The following is a 27,541-nucleotide window of genomic DNA, read 5'->3' on the forward strand; positions in this document are numbered from 1 at the left end:
GAGCACAGACAACAAAGTAAAACAAAAGCAAAAATTTCAGCAAAAAACACTGCCAGTTATTCCCAAAGGTGGAAATAAATAGAATAAAAAAAGTTTTGAAAAATAATAAAATTAGTTTTGATCTTATGAAATACTATTCGCCTCTTAATACTTAATAACTTAATAATGGGATGAATGTTGTAGCTCATCCGCATAAAAATGTTCATGGTCATGTAAAGCACACAAGCATTTATTTTAGTACAGAATTATATGTTAGGAAAAAAAATAATTCGGTCTAAAATATTCGTATTTGTCTCTTACATTTGCACATGTATACGTTTTATGTAATTTTTATTTCATCCTAAATTAATTTCTCTACAGCTCTCATTTTTCTAGCTCACTGGGTAAATCGGATTGTTAGTTATTTGAACAAGGCAAAGAGAAACTTTAGAATGAATTAGAATTTTTTTAAGGAATACTATTAATTTATACAATGCTGCAGCTGTTCCTGGCATTTTTTTACATTTAGGCTATTTTGTAATTTAAAAAAAAATAAATAAGCAAGGTCTAAAAACTAATATAGTTAATATACGGTACAGTCTAGTTAATGTTGAGATTTATGGATCTAAATGCTCCACATTATTAGTAATACGCATAATCCTTCCACTTTTCTCCAATACCTCTGTTCTTAGAGGTCTAAAACACACTGTAACGCATGTCCTATTATTAATGTACTATTAAATCTTTAATACTTAATAATTATTTTAATAATTTGAAAATAAAATCATCATTTAAAAAAGGCCTAATTATATATCAGCCAGATTAAAACCCGAATATATTTTAGCTTCTTGGAGACTCCCTTTAAAAAGGACAATATTGACAGATCTCTCACGTCCATAGAGTCTCCCAGTAATAATGTATTATTGATGGACCAGGCAGCTACATCACTGTGCACTTCTGCTTACTGAAGCTACAATCTCATTTCATTAAATGCTCGGATGAGTTTGGAGTGATCTAACTAAGAAGACAAAAAGGGTCAAAAATTCAGAATTTGAAAAAAATCTATTAAATTAATGCAGTTCATTACATTCTGTAATTCATGTACTGCATGGATACAAAAGGATTTCCGCTTTTTGCGTGCGCGCGCTTGTGTGCGACTTTGACCCATTTTCCTGTTCTGTCACTAGTAGTAGCGCAGTTACATCATCGACATGATTGTGTGTGTGTGTGTGTGTGTGTGTGTGTGTGTGTGTGTGTGTGTGTGTGTGTGTGTGTGTGTGTGTGTGTGTGTGTGTGGCCTACTGAACTGTCTCCACTACTCTCCGCATTTTCTCCGCGTCCAAGGAGGCACGCGAGGTACAAGCTACTGCGGCTGCGCACACACACATACATACACACGCACACACACTCGCGCGCGGATACACACACACACACACACACACACACACACACACACACACACACACACACACACACACACACACACACACACGTACATTTATGTTATCCTTCTGAAGACATAATTATTAAACGACTAATGCTATATGTACATAAGATTCTGGATCTTTTATTTGTTTGTTTTTTCGTTTATTAAAAGCTGCATCCAGGTAACAAGGCAAATAAAAATAGAAATTATATACTTCGATTTAGATTTAAACCTTTACGTGTTCAGATTGTTTCAGGATGAATTAAATTACTTACTACTTTAAAACTACTAATTCCCACATTAATCCCTGTATAACAAGGGTTTAGTCTTAAATTGAGTTTAAACATTGGGTTCATTTTTATATTTTAATACACTTACAGTGGACGAATCCAAATAATTGTACTTATGGGAAATCTAAATCAAAGAGAACATATGAAACCCTGTAAAGAATGTTTCCCTGCTTTTTCCCACCTTGGAGTGAGGATATGAACTTCTGTAAGTCATTATGGACAAAGGCATCTGCTAAATGTTGTAAATGCAATTGTATAAATATTTTGTTGGCCTAGAGCCACTTTTCTCTCTTAAGATCTGCTCTTTCACATTTGTAAGTACGAGTTTATTGCATCCAATTGACCAATCCAGTTGACCAGGAGATTTTATATTTAATTTCCACTGCAATTTTACTCTGTAATCAGAGTGTTAAGGTCATTGGAGGGCAGAACTGGTGCTGTGGAAGATGGCCAACGTTTGCTCAGTTTAGTTTACAGACAGATTAGTGTCACCAGGTCAGCTTTCATACTGCTGTCTCCGACAACTAAATACGAAAAGAAACGTGAGAAAGACGACAGAAAAATTTAATACTGGTCATAGTAGTGTTTATTGTGTGTGTGTGTGTGTGTGTGTGTGTGTGTGTGTGTGTGTGTGTGTGTGTGTGTGTGTGTGTGTGTGTGTGTGCGCGCGTGTCTGTGTGTGTGTGTGTGTGTGTGTGTGTGTGTGTGTGTGTGTGTGTGTGTGTGTGTGTGTGTGTGCGTGTTTGTGTGTGTGTGTGTGTGTGTGTGTGTGTGTGTGTGCGCGCGCGTGTTTGTGTGTGCGCGTGTTTGTGTGTGCGCGTGTTTGTGAGTGTGTGTGTGTGTGTGTGTGTGTGTGTGTGTGTGTGTGTGTGTGTGTGTGTGTGTGTGTGTGTGTGTGTGTGTGTCCGATCAGCTTTCCTTGTTTGTCAGGGCGGTAAGTGAACATAGCTTTTTAACAATAATATCAATAGTACCAATAATATTTAAATCTACTGCTATACATTTTAAGACATGGAGTCTGCAAGAGATAAGCGGTAGAAAATGGATGGATGGAAGGAGTCTGAAAGAGGTGATTTCACGCTCGTAATATCATAATTGCTTATATGGTTCCAAAACGATTTAATCTTTTTGTTTTTGCAAATTTTCTTACTCGAAGAAAGCCATTAAAAAAACAATAATAATACTAATTTTATATCAATATATAGTTTCCTTTGACTGGGATGTGACATTATGGCCTCATCTTTCGTACATTTTCACCTTTTAACGTGGCTATTATTATTATTATTATTATTATTATTATTATTATTATTATTATTATTATTACCCATTTTAAAAGTATTAGTTGGAGTTCATTTTTAAAGATACAGTACATGCACGTTTCTGGGTTAAAGATCCACAAGAAATGGTACAATTTAGTTCTGTGGTTTTATTTGTTTGTTTGCTTTTTTTATTGATTTTTTTATAACAAATAAGTGTATTTTTCTCAACTTAGATTATTGTCTGTATAAAACAGCATGTTCAATTTAGTAATTTATCAAGTATACTTGTACAGATGGCTGACAAAGGAAAAAGCAACATAAGGCGTTGGGCCACCACAATCCTTCAAAACAGCCTTAATCTGTCTTGGCAGAGATTGGACAAGTCCCTGGAACTGCACTTCCAAAAGATATTCCATCAATTGGTGTTTTGATATGTGGTGGAGAGTGCTATTTATCACCATAAGATCTACTGCTGATTTGTTTTATTTTCACCCTCATCAAACCATTTAGTGAGACTGGTGTCCTGTGCATTGACATTGTCATCTTGGACAAGAGCACTTCCATTAGGATAAATGTTTTATTATAGGGTGAAGGTGATCATTTTGTATGCGATATACCCTTTCTTCTAAGTGGATAAATGGTCGCAAACCATGCCAGCAAAACACCTCAAACAACACTGTTGTTTTTTTTATATGGCAACTATCTGTAATTTGTTGTATTTATAAAAACTATTGTATTTGTAGGAACACATGACTACTATCAAATTACAGTCAAATCAGAGAAATTATTTTCAGGTGTTTGTTTTGTCTTCATTATCTGTGAAAACCAGAATCAGGACTCAGAAATATTTAAAATATAAAAAAAAATAACTTTGATTCATCATAATATTTCTGAAAAAAAAAAGAAAGAAGAAAGTGTTTGAGATATTTATTTACCTTCCATGACCAACACCTATTATCACAGCAGGCTTTCAGTAGAGACTCTCACCCTCTCTCTCTCTCTCTCTCTCTCTCTCTCTCTCTCTCTCTCTCTCTCTCTCTCTCTCTCTCTCTCTCTCTCTCTCTCTCACACACACACACACACACACACTCTCTCTCTCTCTCTCTCTCTCTCTCTCTCTCTCTCTCTCACACACACACACACACCACACACACACTCTCTCTCTCTCTCTCTCTCTCTCTCTCTCTCTCTCTCACACACACACACACACACACACACACACACACACACACACACACACACACACACACACACATTTATAGAATGGCGTGCCATTTCTGTGCCTTACTAAATGCTTCTGAATACAAACAAACAAATAAATAAATAAATAAATAAATAAATAAATAAATAAATAAATAAATAAATAAATAAATAAATAAATAAATAAATAAATAAATATTGGAAATTGTTTGCCAATCTTTGGAGATTATGTATATATTAAGAACTTAATTCCACTCATCTTTTCTGTAAAACAATATTTATTCTTAGTGTAAAACAAATCGTGTAAAAAAAACTTACACTCTGATTATACAACTAAAATAATGTACATATTATTGATATAAGCACATATTGTATCAAAATCCTTGTGAATTTTCATGAAAAGGAACACATTAAAACTAAACTTTAAAAAATGGGTCTCGACACAAAAAAGATTGCTTTATATGAGTTGACAGTTTATTATGTTAAAAAAAATGTTATTATCCTGAGATGCCCTACGCCAAGTCTAATTTAATAAAAAGTAATTAAAAGTAAAATACTAGATGTTTTATATATATATATATATATATATATATATATATATATATATATATATATATATATATATATATATATATATATATATATAGGCACAAGGGGCACTTTATGTCTATCATTCGGCTGCGTTTAACAAAAAGTCAAATAAAAACCAATCCTACCTTAAAAACAGGAGCTTTTGTGTGTATCGCTTATTATTATTATCTTTTTAAAAAACTTCAATAAAGAAATTAACAGCCGCTTGTGCCACTGACAATCCGTGTGGGAAACTTTTCGGCTGCTGCTCCAGTCTGTCCGAAAGGCGCCGGCGGAGTCCGTGAAGCGCAATGCGCATGTGCCGGGCTCCCAGCACTCCCTATGAGGCTTTCAATGGAGAATGGTGAGCGGTGTACCGGGGATTTGGTCGCAGTCTGTACCGAGGAGGAAATCCCTGGACTCAACGGTGGATAGAAACGGGAACGGGCGAGTTCAGCTGTGTTTGGCATAAGGGAAGGCGCTGGGATCAGAGTTCCGGTGTGCCTTGAAGACGGAGGCGCCTGTTGTTGCTGTTGGAAGGTAAAGAGCGTGGAATGCGTGTGATATGCCGCGTGCAGTTGAAGGCCGTATCCACAACCATAAGCTCCGTAGCCGTATGCAGGGACAAAAGTGCCATGTTCCCGGAGGAGCTCAGGTGCCTGCTGGCGCTTAAAGCGCTTTCGCCGGCGCAGGAAGCTGCCGTTGTCAAACATGTCGGCCGACTCCGGGTCCAGCGTCCAGTAGTTACCTTTCCCCGGGTTGCCAGGCTCGCGGGGGATCTTGACGAAACAGTCGTTGAGTGACAGATTGTGGCGGATCGAATTCTGCCACGCGGGAAACTTCTCACGGTAGTACGGAAAGCGGCTGCTGATGAAGTCGCAGATCTCACTGAGCGTCAGCCGCTTCTTGGGACTCTGAAGAATGGCCATGGTGATGAGTGCGATGTACGAATATGGCGGCTTGACCAGAGCGTTTTTGCTCGCCGGTTTGTACGCGTCGCGCGCCCCCGAACCGGCGGCACTGTGAACAGAGTCAGCGCACGGAGGCGAGGCGTCGAGGAAAAGCTCATTGCGAGCGCGCGGAAATTCGTCGTCGTCATAGACGCACGAGCGCGCGGGTGCGTCGACGTCGTCGTCGTCTCCTTCGCCCACCACATCGATGTCCGGCTCTTCCGAGAGCGCACACGCGTCCGACATCTCGGAGCTCAGAGTCATGGCTCTCGGTGAGATGCTGCGTGCGCTGCTGCTAGTGCTGCGGTTTGAAAAGGCTCATAATTAGCTGCGTGATGAAGACAAGCGCAAAGTGCAGCTGTACGCCGCCAAAGACATAAGGCTGCCAGTCGAAGGTTCACCTTACAGCCCAGGTTACCGTACGCCAATTCAGGCGAACCGGAGACACTTCAAATAGGGCAAAGCAGTATTCCAAATAGGGCGGACCTTCATCACACTATATACCAGCTCACTGATCACATGGTAACTAAGCGTCACTGTGCTAAGTGAAATAAAACACAAGACCGGAATTTTCTTCGGGAGCAATGATTAAAAAAAAGGCAAATTCCTTTTGGATTTCAATGGTTTCAGGAAACATTTTAGTCAATTTGTTGTTATACGAATACGAATAAAATACTACTCGCTAGAGCAGAGAACTAATCCCAATGGTGCTTGATTTTAGGGGCGCACACATTCTATTCACAAAAAAATCATGTTTTAACTTAAGCTTTTGATTGTGGGATATTTATACACACAAGCTGTTGATTGTGGAATATATATACACACGAGCACACACACACACACACACACACACACACACACACACACACACACACACACACACACACACACACACACACACACACACACACATGGACTTACTGTATGTTTGTGTGTGCGCGCGCGCGTGTGTGTGCTTGTGTGAATATATTACACAATCAAAAGCTTGTGTGTGTGTGTGCGTGTGTGTGTGTGTGTGTGTGTGTGTGTGTGTGTGTGTGTGTGTGTGTGTGTGTGTGTGTGTGTGTGTGTGTGTGCGCGCGTGTGTGTGTGTGCGTGTGTGTGTTTGTGTGTCGTCGGACTATTTATTTAGTTTCTGTGCGTTTATCACCCCCCCCCCCAATCAATCCTGTAATATAATCATGTATTCAGCAGAGAGAGAGAGAGAGAGCGAGAGTAAACTGTTCATAGGCAGCTCAAAAACTGATGGAACTATAACTGTGCAATGTAAACGTGATGGCTAAGGACTTTCTTTAACAAGTGAAATAATGTGACATTTTTTCCCACACGTGTAGCCTAATAGTGATAATTTAGAAAACACATTCATTTATGTAGACTAAACACTGTCGTGGTTAATAGTGTTGAATATTATTTGTGAGATGCAAATGTATCAATCACTCTGGACCCCTCACATCCAGCACACTCCCTCTTTGAACTGTTGCCATATGGTCGACGCTACAGAGCCCTGAACGACTCCAGAACGACCAGACATACTGTAAGAATAGTTTCTTCCCTCAAGCAATCCATCTGATGAACAATTAACATCATGGAACACAGAACACCTAATATTTGTATACCTTATACTAATCTGTATACCTTAATTGCACATTTCATACTTGCACATATGTACATACATACATACATACATACATACATACATACATACATACATACATACATACATACATACATATTGTCTAAATGTTTACTGCTTACTTCAACTGCACATTTCACAATTGCACATGTGTACATAAAAATTGTATGTTTTGTATACTTCAATTGCACATTTCTCACATTTGCAAATTTGTACATACAAATTGTCTATATTAGTATATGTATATCTCATATGTATATTTAAACTGCACATTTCACACCTGTAAATGTGTACATACAATTTCGTCTATACTGTATATTTCATTCTGTTACACTGTGGAGCTTCTGGCACTAAAATTCCTCGCATGTGAAAACATGCCTGGCAATAAAGTTGATTCTGATTCTGATCTAATTATTATATACATTTATATACATATAGTATATACATTTATATTTATATACATATTTATATACATTTATATACATATAGTATATAAGTATTATTTGTAAAATGCTACACATTGTTTTCTTTTTCTTTCGTTTTATTTAGTATTAAAAGTATATTATTATTATTATGGTTCTTCAGCAACACAGAGCTGCTAAACTGAGATTTTTACCTAGAAGATTTAATACTTCGATTTTTATTTTCTTTTATGTTTAGGCCTAATCTTACAATTTAAACTAATTTTTTTTTAACTATACCCCGTGACAGAGAGTATTAACATAATATTTGTTTGGTTTTAATTACAAACACATTAAATTAAAATACTTTGGTTTAATATTTATTTGTGTCAGTCTTTGTTTATTCGGTGACAGCCATGCATAAATGTAGGGGGCCAAACTATTTCGTGTCTTTTCATTGCATCGTTTGCCCTTAAACTCTACTTTAAAGTAGGGTATTAAAGACAATTTGTGGCCAAAGTGATGAGAAGCCATTTATCTAAAAAACAAACAGCGCATGTCCATAAAAACTCTAAAGTGTTCCATAAGTAACCCAAAATGAATGGGGATGACTTGTGGAAAATATCTTTCCAAAGATACTTATGATGTTAGTGTTTCATTTGCGTGCTGTGTTAGTTCTGGATGATGCAGATGGGAATGAGAGTTGTTTTTTGTATGATGGAAAAAACATCTGCACCGTTCAGAAGGCCGATTCATTGAGAATCGTGTGGTCAGGCATACAGATAGACTCCTGAGCGTGTGGGAAGCTGAGAGCGCCATCTAGTGGCCGAGTATCAACACTTTTCGGGCAAATGCACTATACGAAGGAACTGACAACATTGTTCATTTTTGCTGAATCGCTTTAACGCATTAAAGTAAATATTTTAATTTTCTTTTATATATATATATATATATATATATATATATATATATATATATATATATATATATATATATATATATATATATTTCTTATTGAAAATGTTTAATCATGATGGATCGGTCCTAATAAGTGAAAAAGTATTAGGAATTACAATAAACAAAGTGCATAAAAGTTCTAGAGTCTGATTACAAGTGTGGCTTTTGGAATCCGTTCACATCATTAGGCTGAAAAATCAAAACAAACCAATCAGAAAATATAAAAAAACATTAGCTTAGGCCACATGAACAATTATTAAACATACGTTGTGCAATGTTGAACTAAGGAAAACTAAAATGTCTGAAAAATAACTCCGAGGAATAACAGAAAAAGTACAAAAATACAAACAGAAATAAAAGTAAACAATTCACCTCTGTTATCATGCGTAAAGTGCAAAATGACGTCACTCTAGTAAGAAAGCGAGAACAATGCAAACATCCGATCAGTTATAACAGGAAAAGTAATTTAGTTGATCATTCTATTGAAATAATAGCTGTAGGTGTTTCCACCCCGAAATGGACGTGACGTTTACGCAAAGTCATCATATCCATGTTAACACATGAAATGCGTATTAAAGTACGTTTTCTCAAAGCTTTCATAGACTAATGCAAAATAGTTTGTCAACATCCTCCCTCAACCCTTTCTAAATAACGTTGATAAATAAACTAGTGTTATTTACTAAGCCAAATTCCGTTCATTTACAAAACCGGATAAATCTCATTATTATTATTATTATTATTATTATTATTATTATTATTATTATTATTATTATTATTATTATTATTATTATTACTACTACTACTACTACTACTACTACTACTACTACTACTACTACTACTACTAAATGAAGTAACACATATTATGATTAGATCAGTTTGGAGTCCAGTTGGTCATTATGACATGATAAGCTGACTGAGAATACAAATTATTAGGAAGAAAGGTGATGATGTTTATGCACCAACAGTGAAGACAGGGATTAGCATTTAGACCGTTGGTCTAAAGCTATGCAATCAAATAAAAGCCACTAGACCTTCTCAGTGAAGGCAAGCAGAGATGTGCCCAGCTTTCTAGTCCTTAATTACTTCATCTGGTTCATGGTGCTCAATAAAGGGGCACACAATATAAATTATCTATCATTTTAAATGCATTATTGAGGGGTATGACACTGGTGCTGTAAAACCATTAATTGTTCATTGGTGCTCAATAAATGGGCACACAGCATCTGTAATACTTTTATAGGTTTTCGGCTGTTCCAATGGCATTTAAAAAGTATGGCAATGGTCTTGTAAATCAGCATGATGTACGAGTCTTGAAGTCTAAATTAATTTTACAGCAAAAGGCTAATAGATCTCAGAGATGTGATCTGTGGTCAGGGTTTTGGAGCTTACAGTTTTTCAAGGGTGGCAGAGCAATGGCATAAAACAGAAAAAACAAAACAAAACAAAACAAACAAACAAACAACAAAAAAAAAACAGGCCACCCAGAAGGGTATCCGACGAAGCTAAAATCAGGACATATTTAGAAAAAGTCCCAAGTGATTTAGAGAACTAGTCAATGAACTCCAGATGCAATTTATTTCCTCTAGTTCATGTCAAAATTGGCCAATCAGAGCTCATGCGCGTGAATTGGCCAATCAGGGCTCATGCGCGTGACTTGGCCAATCAGGGCTCATGCGCGTGCACCCTAGAGATATAAAGAAGATACAGTGATATGTTAATGAATGAAAGCTGCTTTTTCACTCCAGCTGCACATGCGCTTATACTAACATTATACCACGTGTTTAAATCTACGTTTGCAAATACGTTTCATTAAATTCCGCAAATTAGCAAATTCCAGGAAGAAGCAAAACAAAAAAAATATATAATAGATATTAATAAATAACTAAATTTATTAAAACAAATAATAAAACAAATACAAATAATAAAACAAATACATAGACCTACATGATCTAAAAGAGTATTTCATTTGGTTTTATTGTCAAAATGATTCCCAAATACTTTATCTCCAAATAATAATAATAATAATAATAATAATAATAATAATAATAATAATAATAATAATAATGGATTGTCACAAAGATATAACATTTTTTATGGCCAGATTTTGATTTGGTATACCTTGTCTAATAGAATCACCCACTGCAATATTCACCCAAGCTGAAGGTCAAACTAGAACCTCAGAGCTATGGGCCAAAGAAAGCTATGTCAATTGATCAAGCAAGTTATTCTAAGATTTACAACTAACCTGACACAAAGAAACTAATCTACTAAGTATATTTAGCCTTGCTAATATGCTTGGCTTCATTTGTGGAACCAAAATTGCTATACATTACCAAGACTTGTTGAAATAAGTTTGTCTTATTGAGTTAGCCTCATAACTTCATATAATACCCTGAAGAATAAATTAATTAGTCTAGATTGTTTATCACAAGAGCAATCTATACAGAAATGTTGCCTGGACAGTGCTATATCACTGGAAAATTCAGTTATATAAAGCTGTGCCTTTCATACCAATACATACCTACATGCAATTTTCAACCATGACTTGGAAAAGCTTTCATAAATAATGAGGTATTATTCCAGTTTAAATATGCTTAATGTTTATCCACATATGCCTCTAAACCTCCATCTACAACTTACATAATAAAACCAAGGAGTTTTTACAGATATTGTGGTCAAGTTGCCATGGAGTAATTCCTTTTTTCTTGCCAACTGAAGTGACTGAGTTATCAATGAACACTTAGAAGTGGTTGGACTACCGATTTGTAGTGAATTTCTTCTCTGTGTATTTCTCTTCAGTACAGCATTATGGAACAAGCAAAATGTATATGGAATTTAATATTTAGTCAGAAGAGAGAATGAGAGAGAGAAGATGGGTAAAATACCAGGCAAGAATGGAAGCATAAGTAAAAGTTACTAATTTGTTTATAACATTCATATATCGATGATTTTAAGATCAAAATAAATTAAGAAAACATCCAAATGTGCAGATTTGTAATAACATGTAGCAACAAAAAGACTTTCATTGAAAAGACTAGTATAGCAATTGTTGATCAAAATACATAAATAGTTATGTAATTAGATTAACTTATGGCCTCATCTATTTTTACTTAGTGTACCTTGTTTAGATACTAGCAAATATGTTTTAACTATGACTATGCTTTTACTGCATTGAAAGATTTTCAGTAAATCTACCTGATTTAAACATGTGCATTCAATTCACATGAATTTAATTGAGCCAAAAGATTTGATCATGTATTATCAAAACTCTGGGATAACATTATTTAGTGAAAACTCATGTGACATTCATTTTTACTTTAATGTGTTTTCCCACACACTTGCCTTTTTTGTTCCTTACCTCCGCCCGCTTAAAATTTGTGATTATCTGCATCATATGTGAAACCTACTCTACGAACCTAGTCCTAGGATCATTACAGTTGAGATGTAAATTGAGTGGTAAAATGAACCTTATTTATTTTTTTATCTAGCCATCAATTTGCATCTTGTCAAGGTCACCCAGGTCTTTCACAATCTTATCATTTGCACCACCATTGAGAGCTTCCTAACCAACTGTGGTACAGTGTGGTACATGAAAACTGCCCAACACATCATTAGTGCCAAACTACCAGCCACTGAACATCTTCACCAAAGTACTGTAGATGCCTGCACAGACCACTCATCATCATCAGGGATGTTTCCCATCCCAGTGCCAACTGTTCAACCTCCTTACATTCAGGAGGAGATACTATACATCCTAAAAGAGGCAGCTTCTTCCTCACAGCCATTAACCTCCTGAACTCTACACTACACTGTTAGGCCACTGGTGTTTTTCTGCTTGTAATCATCCTGCAGCTTTTTTCTGCACTGTATATTTTCATTGTTCATCGCAATTATCTGTATATAGATTTTTGTATAATCCATGGATATACTGGGTACTGGTGTATATTCATGTATCTTATAATACATATTTTATATGTATTTATTACTAATACATGCATAGAGTTTTTCAAATATAACATAGTGTAATTTATCATTCATATTGTTAACTACCCAATAATTATTGTGCACATTTAGTGTCCAAATATTGTAGAGGCTTTTAATTAATTTATTTGTTTGCTTGTTTTATTTGTTTATTTGTTTACACAATTCGACTCCCCGGAAGTTATTCCATGCAACTGTTGCCCCAGGTTTGCTTATAAGGAATACAAATAAATTTAAATTGTGAACCGTGTCATTTCTATTCTGAATTTTTATGTTCCTTTAAAGCTGTTTTCTGAGAATGTCCATTTTTAAAGGCGCTATACAAATAAAATGTAATTGTAATAGATTGTAAAACCACTGTCTGTAATCACCTTGCAGTTCTGCTCCACTCTGTACATTCTGTTACATCTGCACATAATTATATAATTATAAATGTATATAACTGTAAATTCATTACTTAGCCAATTAATTATTTTTTTTTTTTTTACCTCTAATGTATATATGTATACTATGTGTATGTATACTATCTTGGTTATTGTTGTACATACAATTCTACCTGTCATCGCTTTATTTATTGTAGTACATATATTTATATATTTGTCTGCACTTGTTTATTTGCACAATTTCTACTATTTACTATTTACTATGTACTTGTACTATGTAATGACAATATGACAATAAAGTTAGCTCGTTATCTATCTGTCTGTCTGTAAAATAAATGTAATTAAATTTAATCAAATTTAATATAAATATATTTAGATTTAATAAATATAATAACAAACTTAACAAGGAAGTAGCCTTTTACAACCAAAATTATAATTTATCTGATAATTAATTATTTTTTTTGCGGGGGAAAAAAACACTTGCAATATACCATCACGCATTTGGAATCAAAGCTCCATCTAGTGGGCAATATTAGCTAAACGTCCCAGTGCACTCAGCTAGGGTAGCAACCTAAACAAGCCTTAAAATGAGCCCAAGTTGCCTGATATGTACCCTGTTGCTTCATATTTGTAGACAGGGCTAATATGTGCAGGTGTGTGCATGTCCAAGGGCAGTACCATTTCACTACAATCAAGAAGCCAGGAACAAATGATGGAAGGATGTGTTTCATTCTATCCATAAATGTCCATTACACAACCAGACTCATAGTTACAACATCTTTGGGAAAATCTATCACAAGCTAGGTAATGATAAACATGGTAATTTTACCTGCAATGGTGTAGTAATAGACATTATTAACATTATTAACATCATCCCTGGCAGGGTGACCTGGCAATGAGACTCCAACCAGTGAATCAGAATTCTGATTGCAAGAGTGGTAAGCCGACTCTTAAAAACACTCTAGAGCTAAACACCCTTAAAACTGTGGAGGTGATAGTGGACTTCAAGTTTCTGGGCTCTACCATTTCCCAAGACCTGAAATGGGAGTGCAACATAAACTCCATCATCAAAAAGGCCCAGCAGAGGCTGTGCTTTCTACATGAATTAAGGAAGTACGGTCTGCCACAGAAGCTGTTGTCCGTAATGCAGTCATTGAATCTGCCCTGTGCACATCCATCACCATCTGGTTTGGTGCAACAACAAAACAGGACAGAAACAGATTGCAACACACAGTAAAAACAGCAGAAAAAAATATTTGGTGGCCCCCTGCCCACTCTCCAGGACTTGTATGACATAAGAACCAGTAACCGGGCAGGAAAAATCACCACTGACCCTTTGCACCCTGGACACAACCTCTTTCAGCTCCTCCCTTCTGGCAGGCACTACAGAACTCTGCTCACTAAAACTGCCAGACACAGGAACAGTTTTTTTCCCCAGACCATCACCCTGATCAACAACTCACCATAATTATACTCACTGCTTTATATCTATAAGTACTGCATTATGAGGACTGTCAGTCATCAAATCATCTGTATATATTACATACATTACTGCTGCTATATATTGTACAAAAAGCATAATATTGCACAATATTGTTATTTGCACTCCCACACTTTATGTATATAACATTTTATGTTCATATTCTATATTCATATTTAATACTCATTCTGTCTATATTGTATCTCATCATCTGCATTGTCCTGTATAGTTTGTATAGTATAATGTTATTTATGTCTGTACTTTTGAGAGTCACAAACAGCTGGAACCAAATTACTTGTGTGTGTCAACACACTTGGCCAATAAACCTGATTCTGATTCTGAGGTACAGTAACTGATGCAATGTTTTTAGTTTTTAATGTTTTTATGTTTTCAGTAGCCTGCTTCACTCACAAAACCCAATTACAGATCAAATAAGGCTTTGGCGGGACATCTTTAAAAATAGATGTAAATGTCTGGAACAGTGGATTATGATGCATAAGAACATGACTTCATTGTGATATTGACCAAACATCTTGATTCTCATGGAGATGATTTCTGTCTCTCTCCTGTAAGGTTCAGTTTAGTGTTTAATGATTGTGTTCTTCAGCTGGCTGCATTCAAACTCAGTGTGTTACTGAATACAATATCAGTTTATATCAACCTCAATCAGCTCTGTGTGCACTGTTAGTTACACACACACACACACACACACACACACACACACACACACACACACACACACACACACACACACACACACACACACACACACACACACACACACACACACAGAGAGAGAGAGAGAGAGAGAGAGAGAGAGAGAGTTATCTGAACAGAGAAACACTTAATGTTAATTTAACACTTTATTTACATAAAGTATGGAATCATGTATGTTTTATATGCTTCACACTGTTTTATTCACTTCCTCAGAGTGACAGAAAATGGACAGAAGATGAGAGAGAGAAAATGGAGATATCTGATCTACGGATTGGTGAATATGGAAGGAGGTACAAAAGTAAACACACCTGTTCAGCTTTACAGCCTGAAGTGTTCAATAACAAAATAAACATAGTATGTAGTCACATTCTTCATTAAATATATTTAAACAAGAGAGTTTATATTTAGAATGGGTAAAAACTCACTGACAAATGTGCACAATTTTCTCATTTATTTTTCTCTACACACCTTTGAATACAGCACACAGTTTAATTTCAAACTCAAATTTTAAATGTATTAATTACATTTTATTTTTCAATATGTTGTAACAATGAATTACTCAAAATCACACATATCAAACTCAAGACACGAGGGACAAACACACACCACTACCTGTGTGGCCTTCAGGCTGTTTAATGGCAAATCCTGAAACACATCACTAAGTCCACAGACCTATTAAATACAGTATGAAAAAAATCCTATCTGAGGTTTTTTTTCAAAAAAATCAAAAACATTATATATATATATATATATATATATATATATATATATATATATATATATATATATATATATATATATATATATATATATATATATATAAAATGTTATGACCTCATATGTCTAACATTCTTCATTCAAAGCACAGGGTATTGGTGTTAATACAGAGTTAACAGAAATGTTAATTGTTAATCTGTTAATTGGTGTTAACAGAAATGTTAATATATTTAAAAAGCAGTGCTCTTAGTTCATAGCCCTTCAAAGCCCTTATCTTAGAATTAAGCATGGTGTTGTTGTTTTTTTTTACTGTCTATATAATACAGCAATACAGGTTCAATAAACATGCAGCTTGATAAATTAGAATGTCATGGAAAAGTTTATTTCAGTAATTCAACTCAAATAGAGAAACTCCTGTATTATATAAATTCAGTAAGCCACAAATATTCCCACTGCCAAAGAAGCTGTTCACAGAGTGCTGTATCCAAGCATGTTAACAGAAAGTTGAATGGAAGGAAAAAGTGTAGAAGAAAAAGATGCACAACCAACCGAGAGAACCACAGTCTTGAGAGGCTTGTCAAGCAAAATCGATTCAAGAATTTGGGTAAACTTCACAAGGAATGGACTGAGGCTGTTGTCAAGGCATCAAGAGCCACCACACACAGACGTGTCAAGAAATTTGGCAACAGTTGTCGTATATGTTATTAAGCCACGCCTGAACCATAGTCAACGTCAGAGGCGTCTTAGCTGGGCAACGGAGAAGAAGAACTGGACTGTTGCCCAGTGGTCCAAAGTCCTCTTTACAGATGAGAGCAAGTTTTTCCAGCTTGGATTCCAGTGTTGTTTCCACAGTCTGTGATGATTTGGTGCAATGTCATCTGCTGGTATTCGTCCATTCTGTTTTTTTGAAAACCAGTCACTGCACCAAGAAATGGTGAGCTGAAGGCCACTGTCAAAGAATCCTGGGCTTCCATACCACCTCAGCAGTGCCACAGACTGATCACCTCCATGCCACACCGAATTCAGGCAGTAATTAAAGCAAAAGCCCCTCCCAAGTATTGAGTACATATACAGTAAATGAACATACTTTCCAGATTCGGTGGGTTTTTGTTAAATGTGAGCCAAAATCATCCCAATTAAAAGAACCAAAGACTTAAACTACTTCAGTCTGTCTGTACTGAATTTACATAATACATGAGTTTCACTAGGGGGGCACGGTGGCTTAGTAGTTAGCACGTTTGCCTCAAGTTGGTGGTTGGGGGTTCGATTCCCGCCTTCGCCTTGTGTGTGTGGAGTTTGGATGTTCTCCCGTGCCTCGGGGGTTTCCTCTAGGTACTCCAGTTTCCTCCCCGGTCCAAAGACATGCATGGAATGTTGACTGGCATCTCTGGAAAATTGTCCGTAGTGTGTGATTGCGTGAGTGAATAAGAGTGTGTGTGTTCCCTCCGATGGGTTGGCACTCCGTAAAGGGGAAAGTTCGGATAAGCGAACTTGACGACCTGTGAGTTCAGAATGGACCCATTTCTGCTGAGTTGTTTTGTTTAGTTGAGGTTTTGAAAATGTCCTCTGGAGGTGTAGATGAAGTAACTATGTAATAAACATTCAGTTATTTAGGGTATGCTGTCCAGCAGCTCAATTTGAGAGTATTTAGACATACAAATACTAACTCTGTAGTACCAGAAAATAGTAGACACCCTACAACTTACACATTAATTCTTCTAAGAAAATATTTGTTCAATAAAAAGAAAATCTGTATCACCCAAAGCCATATGCGTCACCAACTTTGTTTTTACTGCGGCCAGATTGGACAATGTTGTGCCTCCTGACCGAAGAACCTTGCCTGGGCTGCAAAGGTGAGCTCTTCCACATGTCCTTTCAGTTTTCAGCTACCTGTGCAGATTAGCTATGCAAATGCAGTCTGTTCTGTCTCAGCATTGATAGACTCTGGGTTCTGTGGTGTGATGACAGGCTCAAAGCAGTTACCTAGGGGGAGTATGCAAGCTTTTTTTTTCTTTCCTTTCTCTCTCTTGCAATTAATTCTCTTTTCAAAACTTTTCTTCCACTACTTCATGTGTGCAAATATTCATGCGTGCAATGCCTGCTAGCCAAGCCTCTGGACAACATCAAGACTTATCTGGCCACATTTGAGAGTTTCATGGTACCCAAAATGAGTGTCCATGTGTCCTAATCCTGTTCCGTTCCTGTGAGGTCTAATTAGTTTATCATGCTCTCTCACCTGACTACACAGAAAACTTTGAGACTCTACATCAAAATCCTGACATGCTGTTGCTGGCAGACATGTGGTGGCAGAGTTCTACCAGTAGAGTTACCACCTGTCATTAACTGTCAGGGCCTGGCATCAAGGATGAGCCCATGCCTACAGAACCAGTCCCTCCGGCAATTCCACACATGCCAAGTCATGGCTTGCTGGCTGTGCCCACCACAATGGAAAAACAAAAGCAAACAAGAAAGAAAGGAAAAGATATCTTGCCTTAGAATTCGGATTTAAGCATTTATCAGAATCAGAATCATGTGCCGTGTGTTGACACACACAAGGAATTTGGTTCCAGCAGTTTGTGACTCTCAAAGGTACAGACATAAATAACACTCTACAATACAAGAAAACAATGCAGACAATGAGATACAATGTGGACAGAATGAGTATAAAATATGAATATAGAATGAATAAAATATATAAAATATAAATATGGAATATGAACGATCAGGTATGTAGTACAGTTTAACGTTACATTTTTATTACTAACACTGTATTAACTTTGAGGTTTTGAGCTTCCTGACAGGCAGGAGACAACAGGTGAGAGTAGGAGGTGTCACCTCCAGAATTCAGACAATCAGTACTGGCGCTCCACAGGGATGTGTCCTCTCCCCACTTCTATTCTCCCTATACACTAATGACTGCACTTCAAGTGACCAAACTGTTAAACTCCTGAAATTTGCAGATGATACTACGCTCATCGGTCTCATCCAAGATGGTGATCAGTCTGCATACCGGCAGGAGGTGAAGCGGCTGGTGCTATGGTGCAATCAGAACAGTCTATAACTATGAACCCGCCAGATCTGCTCCTTTACCTAAGAAAAGCTATTCATAAAAAGCTAGACTAAACAAATGTGTTTTTAGCCTGGACTTAAACACTGAGACTGTCTGAGTCCCTAACACTAATTGGAAGTCTGTTCCATAACTGTTGGGCTCTGTAAGAAATAGCTCTGCCCCCTGCTGTAGCCTTTTGTACTTGAGGTACTACCAAATAGCCTGCACATTTCATAAAAAACCAAAAGATCTCTCAGGTACTGTGACACGAGACCATTAAGTGCTTTATATCTACTATTTGTCTAAACAATTTAAGATCTACCATTTAATATAAGATATACACCATTTAGATCTACAAACTGATTTTGATTCGTCAGATAAGACCTGATCCAGGAGAGGGCTGTTCCTTTAACACCAACATATTTTAGCCTATCAAGTAAAATAGCATGGTCACTGGTATCAAAAGCTGCACTAAGATCAAGCAATACCAGCAAAGAGACACAAAACTGAAAAGAGGCCAGTAACAGGTCATTTACAACTTTAACCAGTGTTGTCTGTGTGCTATGATGAGGTCAAAATTTTTCCCTCTCAACAAGTAAGATGTGATACTTGTTTTTGTTTTTAGTGTTTATTGCTTCATTAGGTGTTTTTTCTATTTTATTGATCATAATTACATATATTATTAAAGTACATATTAACAGAATATCTTTATTCTTCAGATTGCTAGTAACAGCTAATCAAAATATTAAATTTAGTTATTTTTACAATTGTTGTTTTAGCCCCCCAACACAGCTCAGGTTTCTCATGTAGCCCCTTTTTAATTTAATTTAATTGCCCACCCCTGGGTTAGAGACTGTATCAGTGAGGAAAATACATAAGGCAGAAATGGAGGTAGCAGAGATGAGGATGTTGAGGTTCTCTTTAGAAGTGACGAGGATGGAAAGGATTAGAAACAAGCACATCAGTGGGACAGCTCAGGATGGCTGATTTGGGGACAAGGTCAGAGAGGATAGATTGAGATGGTTTGGACATGTACAGAGGAGGGAGATGGTTATATTGGTAGAAGGATGTTGGAGACAGAGCTGTCAGGTATATTGATGGCCAGTTCGTGAACGATTCGTTCTTTTGAACCAGTTCTTTTTAGTGAACTGGATGAACCGGTTAACCAAATGGGACTGATTCGTTTTAAACAGTTCACGTCTTGAGTCAGTGCTGATCCACAAGTTACTCACTTTCGGTCATGCCTGACAGTCCGACTCTAAATAAACTAATATCCCGGAGTATAATGTAACTCCTGTACACTGAACTGAGACATATTGTGCTGAGAGAACTGTGAGCTCGAGCTGTTGATACTGCGCATGCGTGAATTACTGAACCGATACAGCGAATCATCAGTACAGAACTGAGAACTGCTTGTTTCGGATGCGTCTGAGAACCAATGAACTGGTACAGCGAATCATCAGTACACTGAACTGAGAACTGTTTCTTTCGGATGCGTCTGAGAACCAATGTACTGGTACAGCGTAACATCAGTACACAGAACTGAGTACTGTTTCTTTCGGACACATCCAAGAACCAATGAGCTGTTGATACTGCGCATGCTTGAGTAACTGAACTGATACAGCGAATCATCAGTACACTGAACTGAGAACTGGTTCTTTCAGACGCGTCCGACATACTGAGAACCGATTAGCTGTTGATACTGCGCATGCGTAAATCACTGAACTGATACTGTACAGCAACAAATGGAAATGTTATGATTTAATGTTTTCTCAACGTATGAGTGTTTAACTCAATCGCATTAGTTTTGCATATGCATATTCTTTTTTTTTTGGTAAGATTTTGTAAGTTGATGAAGATTAGTTTATTAACTTTATATCTTTAAGACATGTAAAACACCCACGTTTGAACATGCCTGTACTGGGTGTTTTAGTTGCAAAACTTAAATGTAAGAAACGTATTCAACTAAAGTTATGATTACAAAGAACTTTTCAAATGTGGGTCGGGGGTTCAATTCCCGCCTCCGCCTCGTGTGTGTGGAGTTTGCATACTCCCCATGCCTCGGGGGTTTCCTCCTGGTACACCAGTTTCCTCCCCCGGTCCAAAGACATGCATGGTAGGTTAATTGGCATCTCTGGAAAATTGTCCGTAGTGTGTGTGTGTGTGTGTGTGTGTGTGTGTGTGTGTGTGTGTGTGTGTGTGTGTGTGCCCTGCGATGGGTTGGCACTCCATCCAGGGTGTATCCTGCCTCAATGCCCGATGACGCACAGGCTCCCCATGACCCGAGAAGTTTGGATAAGCGGTAGAAAATAAATGAATGAATATATGTATATATATATATATATATATATATATATATATATATATATATATATATATATATATATATATATATATAATCTTTTTAAAAAAAAATTAATTTCAAACTTTAATTGTATATATTCACTTATTTTTTTATTCTTATTTTTCTTCTTATTATATATTTATTTCTTTTTCTCTCTCTTCTGTTTCCATACTTCTATAAAGCTGCTTTGAGACAATGGGAAATTGTTAAATGCACTATACAAATAAAATAAATGAAATTAAATTGACTTCTATAAACTGAATAACACAATAAACTGAAAAAAAAAAAAAGATTTTTCTTGGCCTAGTGAACAGTTCTGTGACCAGGATACTATTTTTTTTAAAACCATGTTTATATTTGTCTGTGTTTAACTAATTTTCGGTTGTGGTAAGAAAAAAAACATACACCATATAATCTATTAGAATTTATATGGTTTATAATAATATATTACTATACAGGGCACAAGCTATTCTTGGCTGTGTTTTCTTTTTTTCAGCCCACTGTAGTGCATTTCATTCCTGACGTCACTTCCGTCCCCTCTCTCTCGCTTCCATCTTGCTCTCCGCGTGTGTTTGCTGCTAGCGTGCAGGTCAGTGAGGAGATCTAAAATACTCTCTTTCCTGCACAGACACTTCCATCTCCCAGGCTCAAGGTAAATTAAGAATCCGAGTCACCAGATCGGCACTAAATTCGTACGAAGTTTCCGTGGAAACGTTCAGAATCGTTTAGGATTTCAGGGACAGGAGCCTGGTGGAGTGACAGGGCCCCAAAACTGCACTGATGCCTAGAGAGGATTTTACATAACGAGTGTTTATTTACATTGACGGTTGTCAGCCAAGTTCATTAATTCGTACCCAGTAAACAACAAAAAACAGCGACCAATCATGACGACGTTACATATAACTTAAACATTTGTCTTTTTTAAGCTTTTGTATGCCAGTGTAGCTCGAAAGCTAACACAACAGTGCTTTACCTGACATGTTAACGTTTACTGACCGAAACCAACACTTTTGTGATTGAAGTCTTTGAATAGATCGGATTTAACGTTGTATTTAAAGTCATCAGGTGTTTGTTTAGCTGTTCAGAGCCGTCAGTTAGCATTAGCTGCTCTTTTGGGCCTCACACTACTGGTGCCCTTTTTTTGGCTAAAAGCCGGTCGCTGGTTATTTATCAATAATATTTTGTTTCTGAAATAATTTTTGTTCTTGTTTCTTATTAAAACAATTCGATTAAAATGCTTTATCTGGTTTTAAATTTTAACATTTGTCTAGTGGTTTTAGACCGCGCCCCTTTAACACCTAGCGTGGTTTGTTAGGAAGTTAGCACATGGAGCTACAACTTAGCCTAGCCGATAGCATTGGTGCTAACTAACTCTCTTCAGGAGAAGCAGCTAATGCTAATCAATAGAACGCCAAATTTGGATCTGAATAGCAAGTAAGCTATGAATAAAACAACGGGACTTACTTACAGTAACGAATCACTGAACTGTACTGTACTGAAATGTTACTGTTTAACACTCAACTTTCTAATAACTGCTTTCTAATAACTTATTTTTTCCCCTTTTATTTGTTTAGTAATGTTTAATGCTTATGCTACGTCTGTGAGATGTTTACTAGCGGCTTTATATTCTCAGGTGTGATTGGACAGAATTACGTGTTTATTTATATTAGTGTGCTTGTTCTTGTATCTTTTTATAGTAATAAAACCTCATGTGTAGGGGTTGTGTAGTGGAAGCTCCCTGTAATCTGTGAGAAATTATTAAACTGCTTAAAAAAACGTGTCAAACATAATCAAGAGGTTTTTTTAAGCGCCCCAGTGTTGTCCTGCTTCACTTTTCTGCATGTTGTGTATTTATCCTTACATACAGATGTTCATCACCTGTTCATTTATTCTGAAGTTAAGATTAAAAACAATATTGTCCTAAAGACCCTTCTGTGGATTTTGCCTGTCACAGACCGCTTTAAGAAATTTTATAGAAAGTGTTGTATTATTAGTTTTACTTTGAAAGACCTTTTTGTTTATTAGTACTTTGCATTAAGTAGTTTCTGCTATACAAGAAAATTTCTGCTATACAAGTAGTTTCTGTCTGCGATGAAGCTGTTATTGAAACGTGTAAACTAAGATGATTGCATCAATCTAAAATGATTACAGCTAACTCTATTTTCTAGTTACTGTTATAGGAAATGAACAAACATGCTTTGACCATTGAGATGTGAGGATTCTAACAACGGTGTGCTCTAACAATGTACTTTGTGTATTGTAGATAAGTCCTTTTTGGTAATTTTTTTTTTTGTAGTTTGTGGTAGCGTAAACTCGATGTACATAAATGGCAGCAACAGTGGTGTGAGAGAGCGTTGTATCTAATGCAGGACAGTTACTTGTCTCATTATACAATGTTATAATTCTGTACTGGGGCTTCAAGGAATGTATTTTGCTGTTAAAGAACGTTTGCTTTATGTAAACACGTCAATGTTTTGTTCTGCAGATGAAAGAGACAATAATGAACCAGGAGAAATTAGCCAAACTGCAGGCGCAAGTCCGCATCGGCGGAAAGGTAAGAAAAACGTTTCTGTATTTGATCTATTACGAGTAGGTTTTGGCTGTAATTTGATTGGGTTATGCGTTTTGTTGTTACATAGGGAACTGCACGCAGAAAGAAGAAGGTCGTACACAGAACTGCTACTGCAGATGACAAGAAACTTCAGTTTTCTCTGAAAAAGTTGGGCGTCAATAACATCTCCGGCATTGAGGAGGTACTGTCTTTGTTTCCCTCTCTGCGCGCGCGCGCGCACACACAGAATTCATAAAATAAATCTGTACTGTATATGAAGTGCATGGCTGCTTTTTAAAACATTGAGTCATTGTTCTATGTAGTGACCGACATATAGAAGCATTTGTAAATGCACGTTTGGGCATTTTAACCTTTTCCCCCCATTTAAACAGTAACAAATGCACTGTCATGCTGGCTTTATTTGTAATGCAAAATACTATTTATTTTTTTGGTATGACATCTTGCCAGTGTATTAAGCAGAGGCATATGGGTGACTTGTTTATCTGTCTGTCTATCTCTCTGTCTATCTATCTACACACACACTATATGCCTGCTTGAATGTGATTAGAGATTTAGTTTGCACACATTTGGATGTGCAGTGACCAACAGTCATTGTATGAGGTTCCAAGCAGTGGGTCATTAACGGTTTAGGTGTTTATATATTGAATACTAAATTATTGACATCTCTACACGACTGGTTGCTTTTATGTAATCGGATGTTTAGCTCAGACGCTACTAGTTTTGACTCTCACTCCAACAGAGCAACACTGTTCAGTCATTTCTGAACGCAGCGAGCCTAAATCCATGATTAGCTCTGCCTGTGTTTCGTATCTGATCGAGACTACTCAATGCTCTGACTTTGCAGGTGAACATGTTTACAAACCAGGGAACAGTGATCCATTTCAACAACCCCAAAGTGCAGGCTTCGCTGGCAGCCAACACCTTCACCATCACAGGCCATGCCGAGACCAAGCAGCTCACAGAGATGCTGCCATCCATTCTCAATCAGCTCGGTGCCGACAGCTTGACCAGTCTGAGAAAACTCGCTGAAGCCCTGCCCAAACAAGGTGCGTCTTTTACTCGTCAGGTTTTCTTGTTGTATCATTACTGGTTAACATGAAGAGAACAGTCCATGGTCCACTTTTTTGTATTCCTTGCTTGCCAATAGTGAATTGTAGGTATTAAACATGAAAATCTGGGTTTTCAGGGTTTTTATTTGTTCTTCACATCTATTCTATATTATTGACATTTAGGACATGGAAGGTAAAAAAAAGTCCCGAATGCCCTCATGAACAATGAGCTGATAAAGATGTAGTTGGATGAATACAGGAGTGGTTTTCAGACACTATTTGACTGTGAAAGAATATGATGTTTGCTACAGAATCGAGTTCGGATACCAATAATAAAATGCCCTCCCCTTAAATACTTTCAGTTAGCTTTACTGATCAGAACAGACACTGATCTTTCACTGTACTCAAACTGAATTGTAAGCTTTGTTTACGATTCTATATAAATGCACATTTCCTGAACTCTTATTGACAGGACTTTGACGTTACTTACAGTTACACGGCTTATTTTAGGTACTGATTTTTGAGCTAGCGTGAATGTGCAGTCAGTCTGAGAACAGGTGTGTGATGGGGGTTTGACAATGGTATGTGCCATGGGACAGCTGTCTTTTTTTTATTATCTGTCAAATAAGCAGGTTAAAATAATAGTATTTTGGTACATAAACAAAATTTGAATAAGTTGTTTGGTTTGGAAACATTGGTTTTGTTTACAAGATTCAGATGTGCTCAGATCTTTAACCTTGTCCTTTTTTTTTAATTGTAGCTGGTGATGGAAAAGCACCAGTGGCAGCAGGAGAGGAAGATGATGAAGTTCCAGGTTAGTCTTTTTCTTTTAATTGCTACCTATTAATTTTTACCTAATAACCAGTTTTATATTTATAAACTAAATACATTGTGGACAGATGTGTTTATAATTTTGTGCTTTGGATACTTTTATGCTGTAGGGTTTGTAGCATAAGAGTTGAGTGAGTGGTAGACACCAGAGAATACATTTGGGGGGGGGGGGGGGTGCTTATTAAAAGCCTCTTAACAGCTGGCTCCTTTAAAAAAAAAAACATTAAAGTCAAATTGTTCACTTATTAATTTGTCACTAAATGAACCATCTTACTGTTCTTAGGCAATGATTTGGGAAAGCCAGACAGTGCTATGGCAGGGTTTAGCAGGGTTTTGTGCTACCAATAACATACTCCTGTAACCTCAACTTTGAGAAAGCAAATATATTTCACCAAAGCAACAAGGAAATGTGATTTCATTTTGTAACCTTGCCCTGAAGGTGTCTAATACCTTGCTAGCTGAGCCCACCAGTGGCAGCTTGATAGTGCTGGGGCCTGAATCCCCGACTCGCTGAACTGTAGCTCAGAGCCTTAGACTATAGAGCCACTACTCAAATGTAATAGTCTCACAAGAGGTAAATGGCATCCCACATGTACCTGAAGCTGGATTTATTCAGTTCCGTTTAACTGGCCCTAGAATTTATCGGTCTCTCTTATCCAGGCAAATGATGAAATTTTGTACATCTCTGTTTGCAGATCTTGTGGAGAATTTCGATGAGGCTTCAAAGGATGAGGCAAACTAACTCGAAAGGAGACGGACATTAAGAATCTTCAAACTCAGCTGGGCCACGTCGGACTTGCTCTTTTTTTTTTCTTTTTTTTTTTTTTTAAAAAAAATGTATTGCAGTCTTTTTTTTCTTTTTTTCTCACGTGCACTGCTGTTTTCCCCCTGTGTCCAAGCTGAGTGTGTGAAGTGTTTAACTGCACAGTGTTGTAGCGTGGTGTGTTCCTTAGGGCATCTTGCCCATCCTTTCCTGTTACTGAGACTCTCCTTTGCGGCCTGGCTGAAACCCACATCTGGAAATAAACATTTGCTATTGATGAGCTTAATAAATACAGCACTGTCTTGCCTTTTTATTTAAAGAAACGTGCATTACATTTCATTTGTAAATAGTGGTGTAACTCAGATTCCCAGCATTTTTTTTTATGTTTATGAAATTAGTATTTGTGAAAGTAAAGCAAGTGTTCATGGACAGTCAACTATTTACACCATTTGTAACCTTAAACGCAACAAACGTCAGTTAACCCTTAATTAAACTAAGTTTACTATTTTATAAGATCATGCAAATCCACATGAAAAGGTGTCGGCTCAATGATGTGTGTTTGCTTTGCACCTGTGGTGTTGGGGCTTCAATTCCTCCATATTCAATTCAGTTCTCTACATACTGTAGGGAATTCCTTTTTCCTCCCTGGGTCAAAGAAGTGTTGAAGGCTGAATGGCATGTCTAAATTGTAAGGTGCGTGTGAGCTTGTGCTCCACAACTGATTGACACTTTCTCCTAGGGGATAATCTCCAGGTTTTGCTGTGTAAATCATTAATGGATGTATAAGAAGATCCCAGTATAATAATAGCCAAATTCTCTATGTTGTGTATCAGACTATACAATATTACCTCAGGTGCTACTCTGAGTATTAAGGAACTCTCAATTAGCATATTTGGTGTTATTGCTTATCCCCAAAGAATGTGATATTTGACTGTAATAGCAAGAACAGGTTGAAAATAGGACACTAATGGAATGATGATGCAAAATTGG

At 36.8% G+C, this 27,541-nt stretch overlaps 2 protein-coding genes across 3 annotated transcripts; one reads left to right on the forward strand and one right to left on the reverse strand.

Annotated features, from left to right (window-relative positions):
• Nucleotides 1-4,779: 4,779 nt before the first annotated feature.
• Nucleotides 4,780-6,127, reverse strand: foxd1 (forkhead box D1). Its single transcript, XM_027178740.2, has one exon. The coding sequence runs from the start codon at nucleotides 5,936-5,938 to the stop codon at nucleotides 4,940-4,942; it is 999 nt and encodes a 332-aa protein (XP_027034541.1). The 5' UTR covers nucleotides 5,939-6,127; the 3' UTR covers nucleotides 4,780-4,939.
• Nucleotides 6,128-21,834: 15,707 nt separating this feature from the next.
• On the forward strand, nucleotides 21,835-26,845 carry btf3 (basic transcription factor 3). Of its 2 annotated transcripts, none has more exons than XM_027178795.2 (6): nucleotides 21,835-21,925; nucleotides 23,822-23,890; nucleotides 23,976-24,089; nucleotides 24,753-24,954; nucleotides 25,718-25,771; nucleotides 26,484-26,845. In XM_027178795.2, exons 2-6 carry the CDS (start codon nucleotides 23,822-23,824, stop codon nucleotides 26,528-26,530), a joined length of 486 nt encoding a protein of 161 aa, XP_027034596.1. In that variant the 5' UTR covers nucleotides 21,835-21,925; the 3' UTR covers nucleotides 26,531-26,845. The 2 variants fall into 2 exon arrangements, with proteins under 2 accessions (XP_027034596.1, XP_047665595.1); XM_047809639.1 differs by having other exon boundaries at nucleotides 21,838-21,988.
• The last annotated feature ends 696 nt before the right edge of the window (nucleotides 26,846-27,541 follow it).

The sequence above is a fragment of the Tachysurus fulvidraco genome, chromosome 26, assembly GCF_022655615.1.
Source record: "Tachysurus fulvidraco isolate hzauxx_2018 chromosome 26, HZAU_PFXX_2.0, whole genome shotgun sequence".
In the NCBI taxonomy this organism is placed as follows: domain Eukaryota; kingdom Metazoa; phylum Chordata; class Actinopteri; order Siluriformes; family Bagridae; genus Tachysurus; species Tachysurus fulvidraco.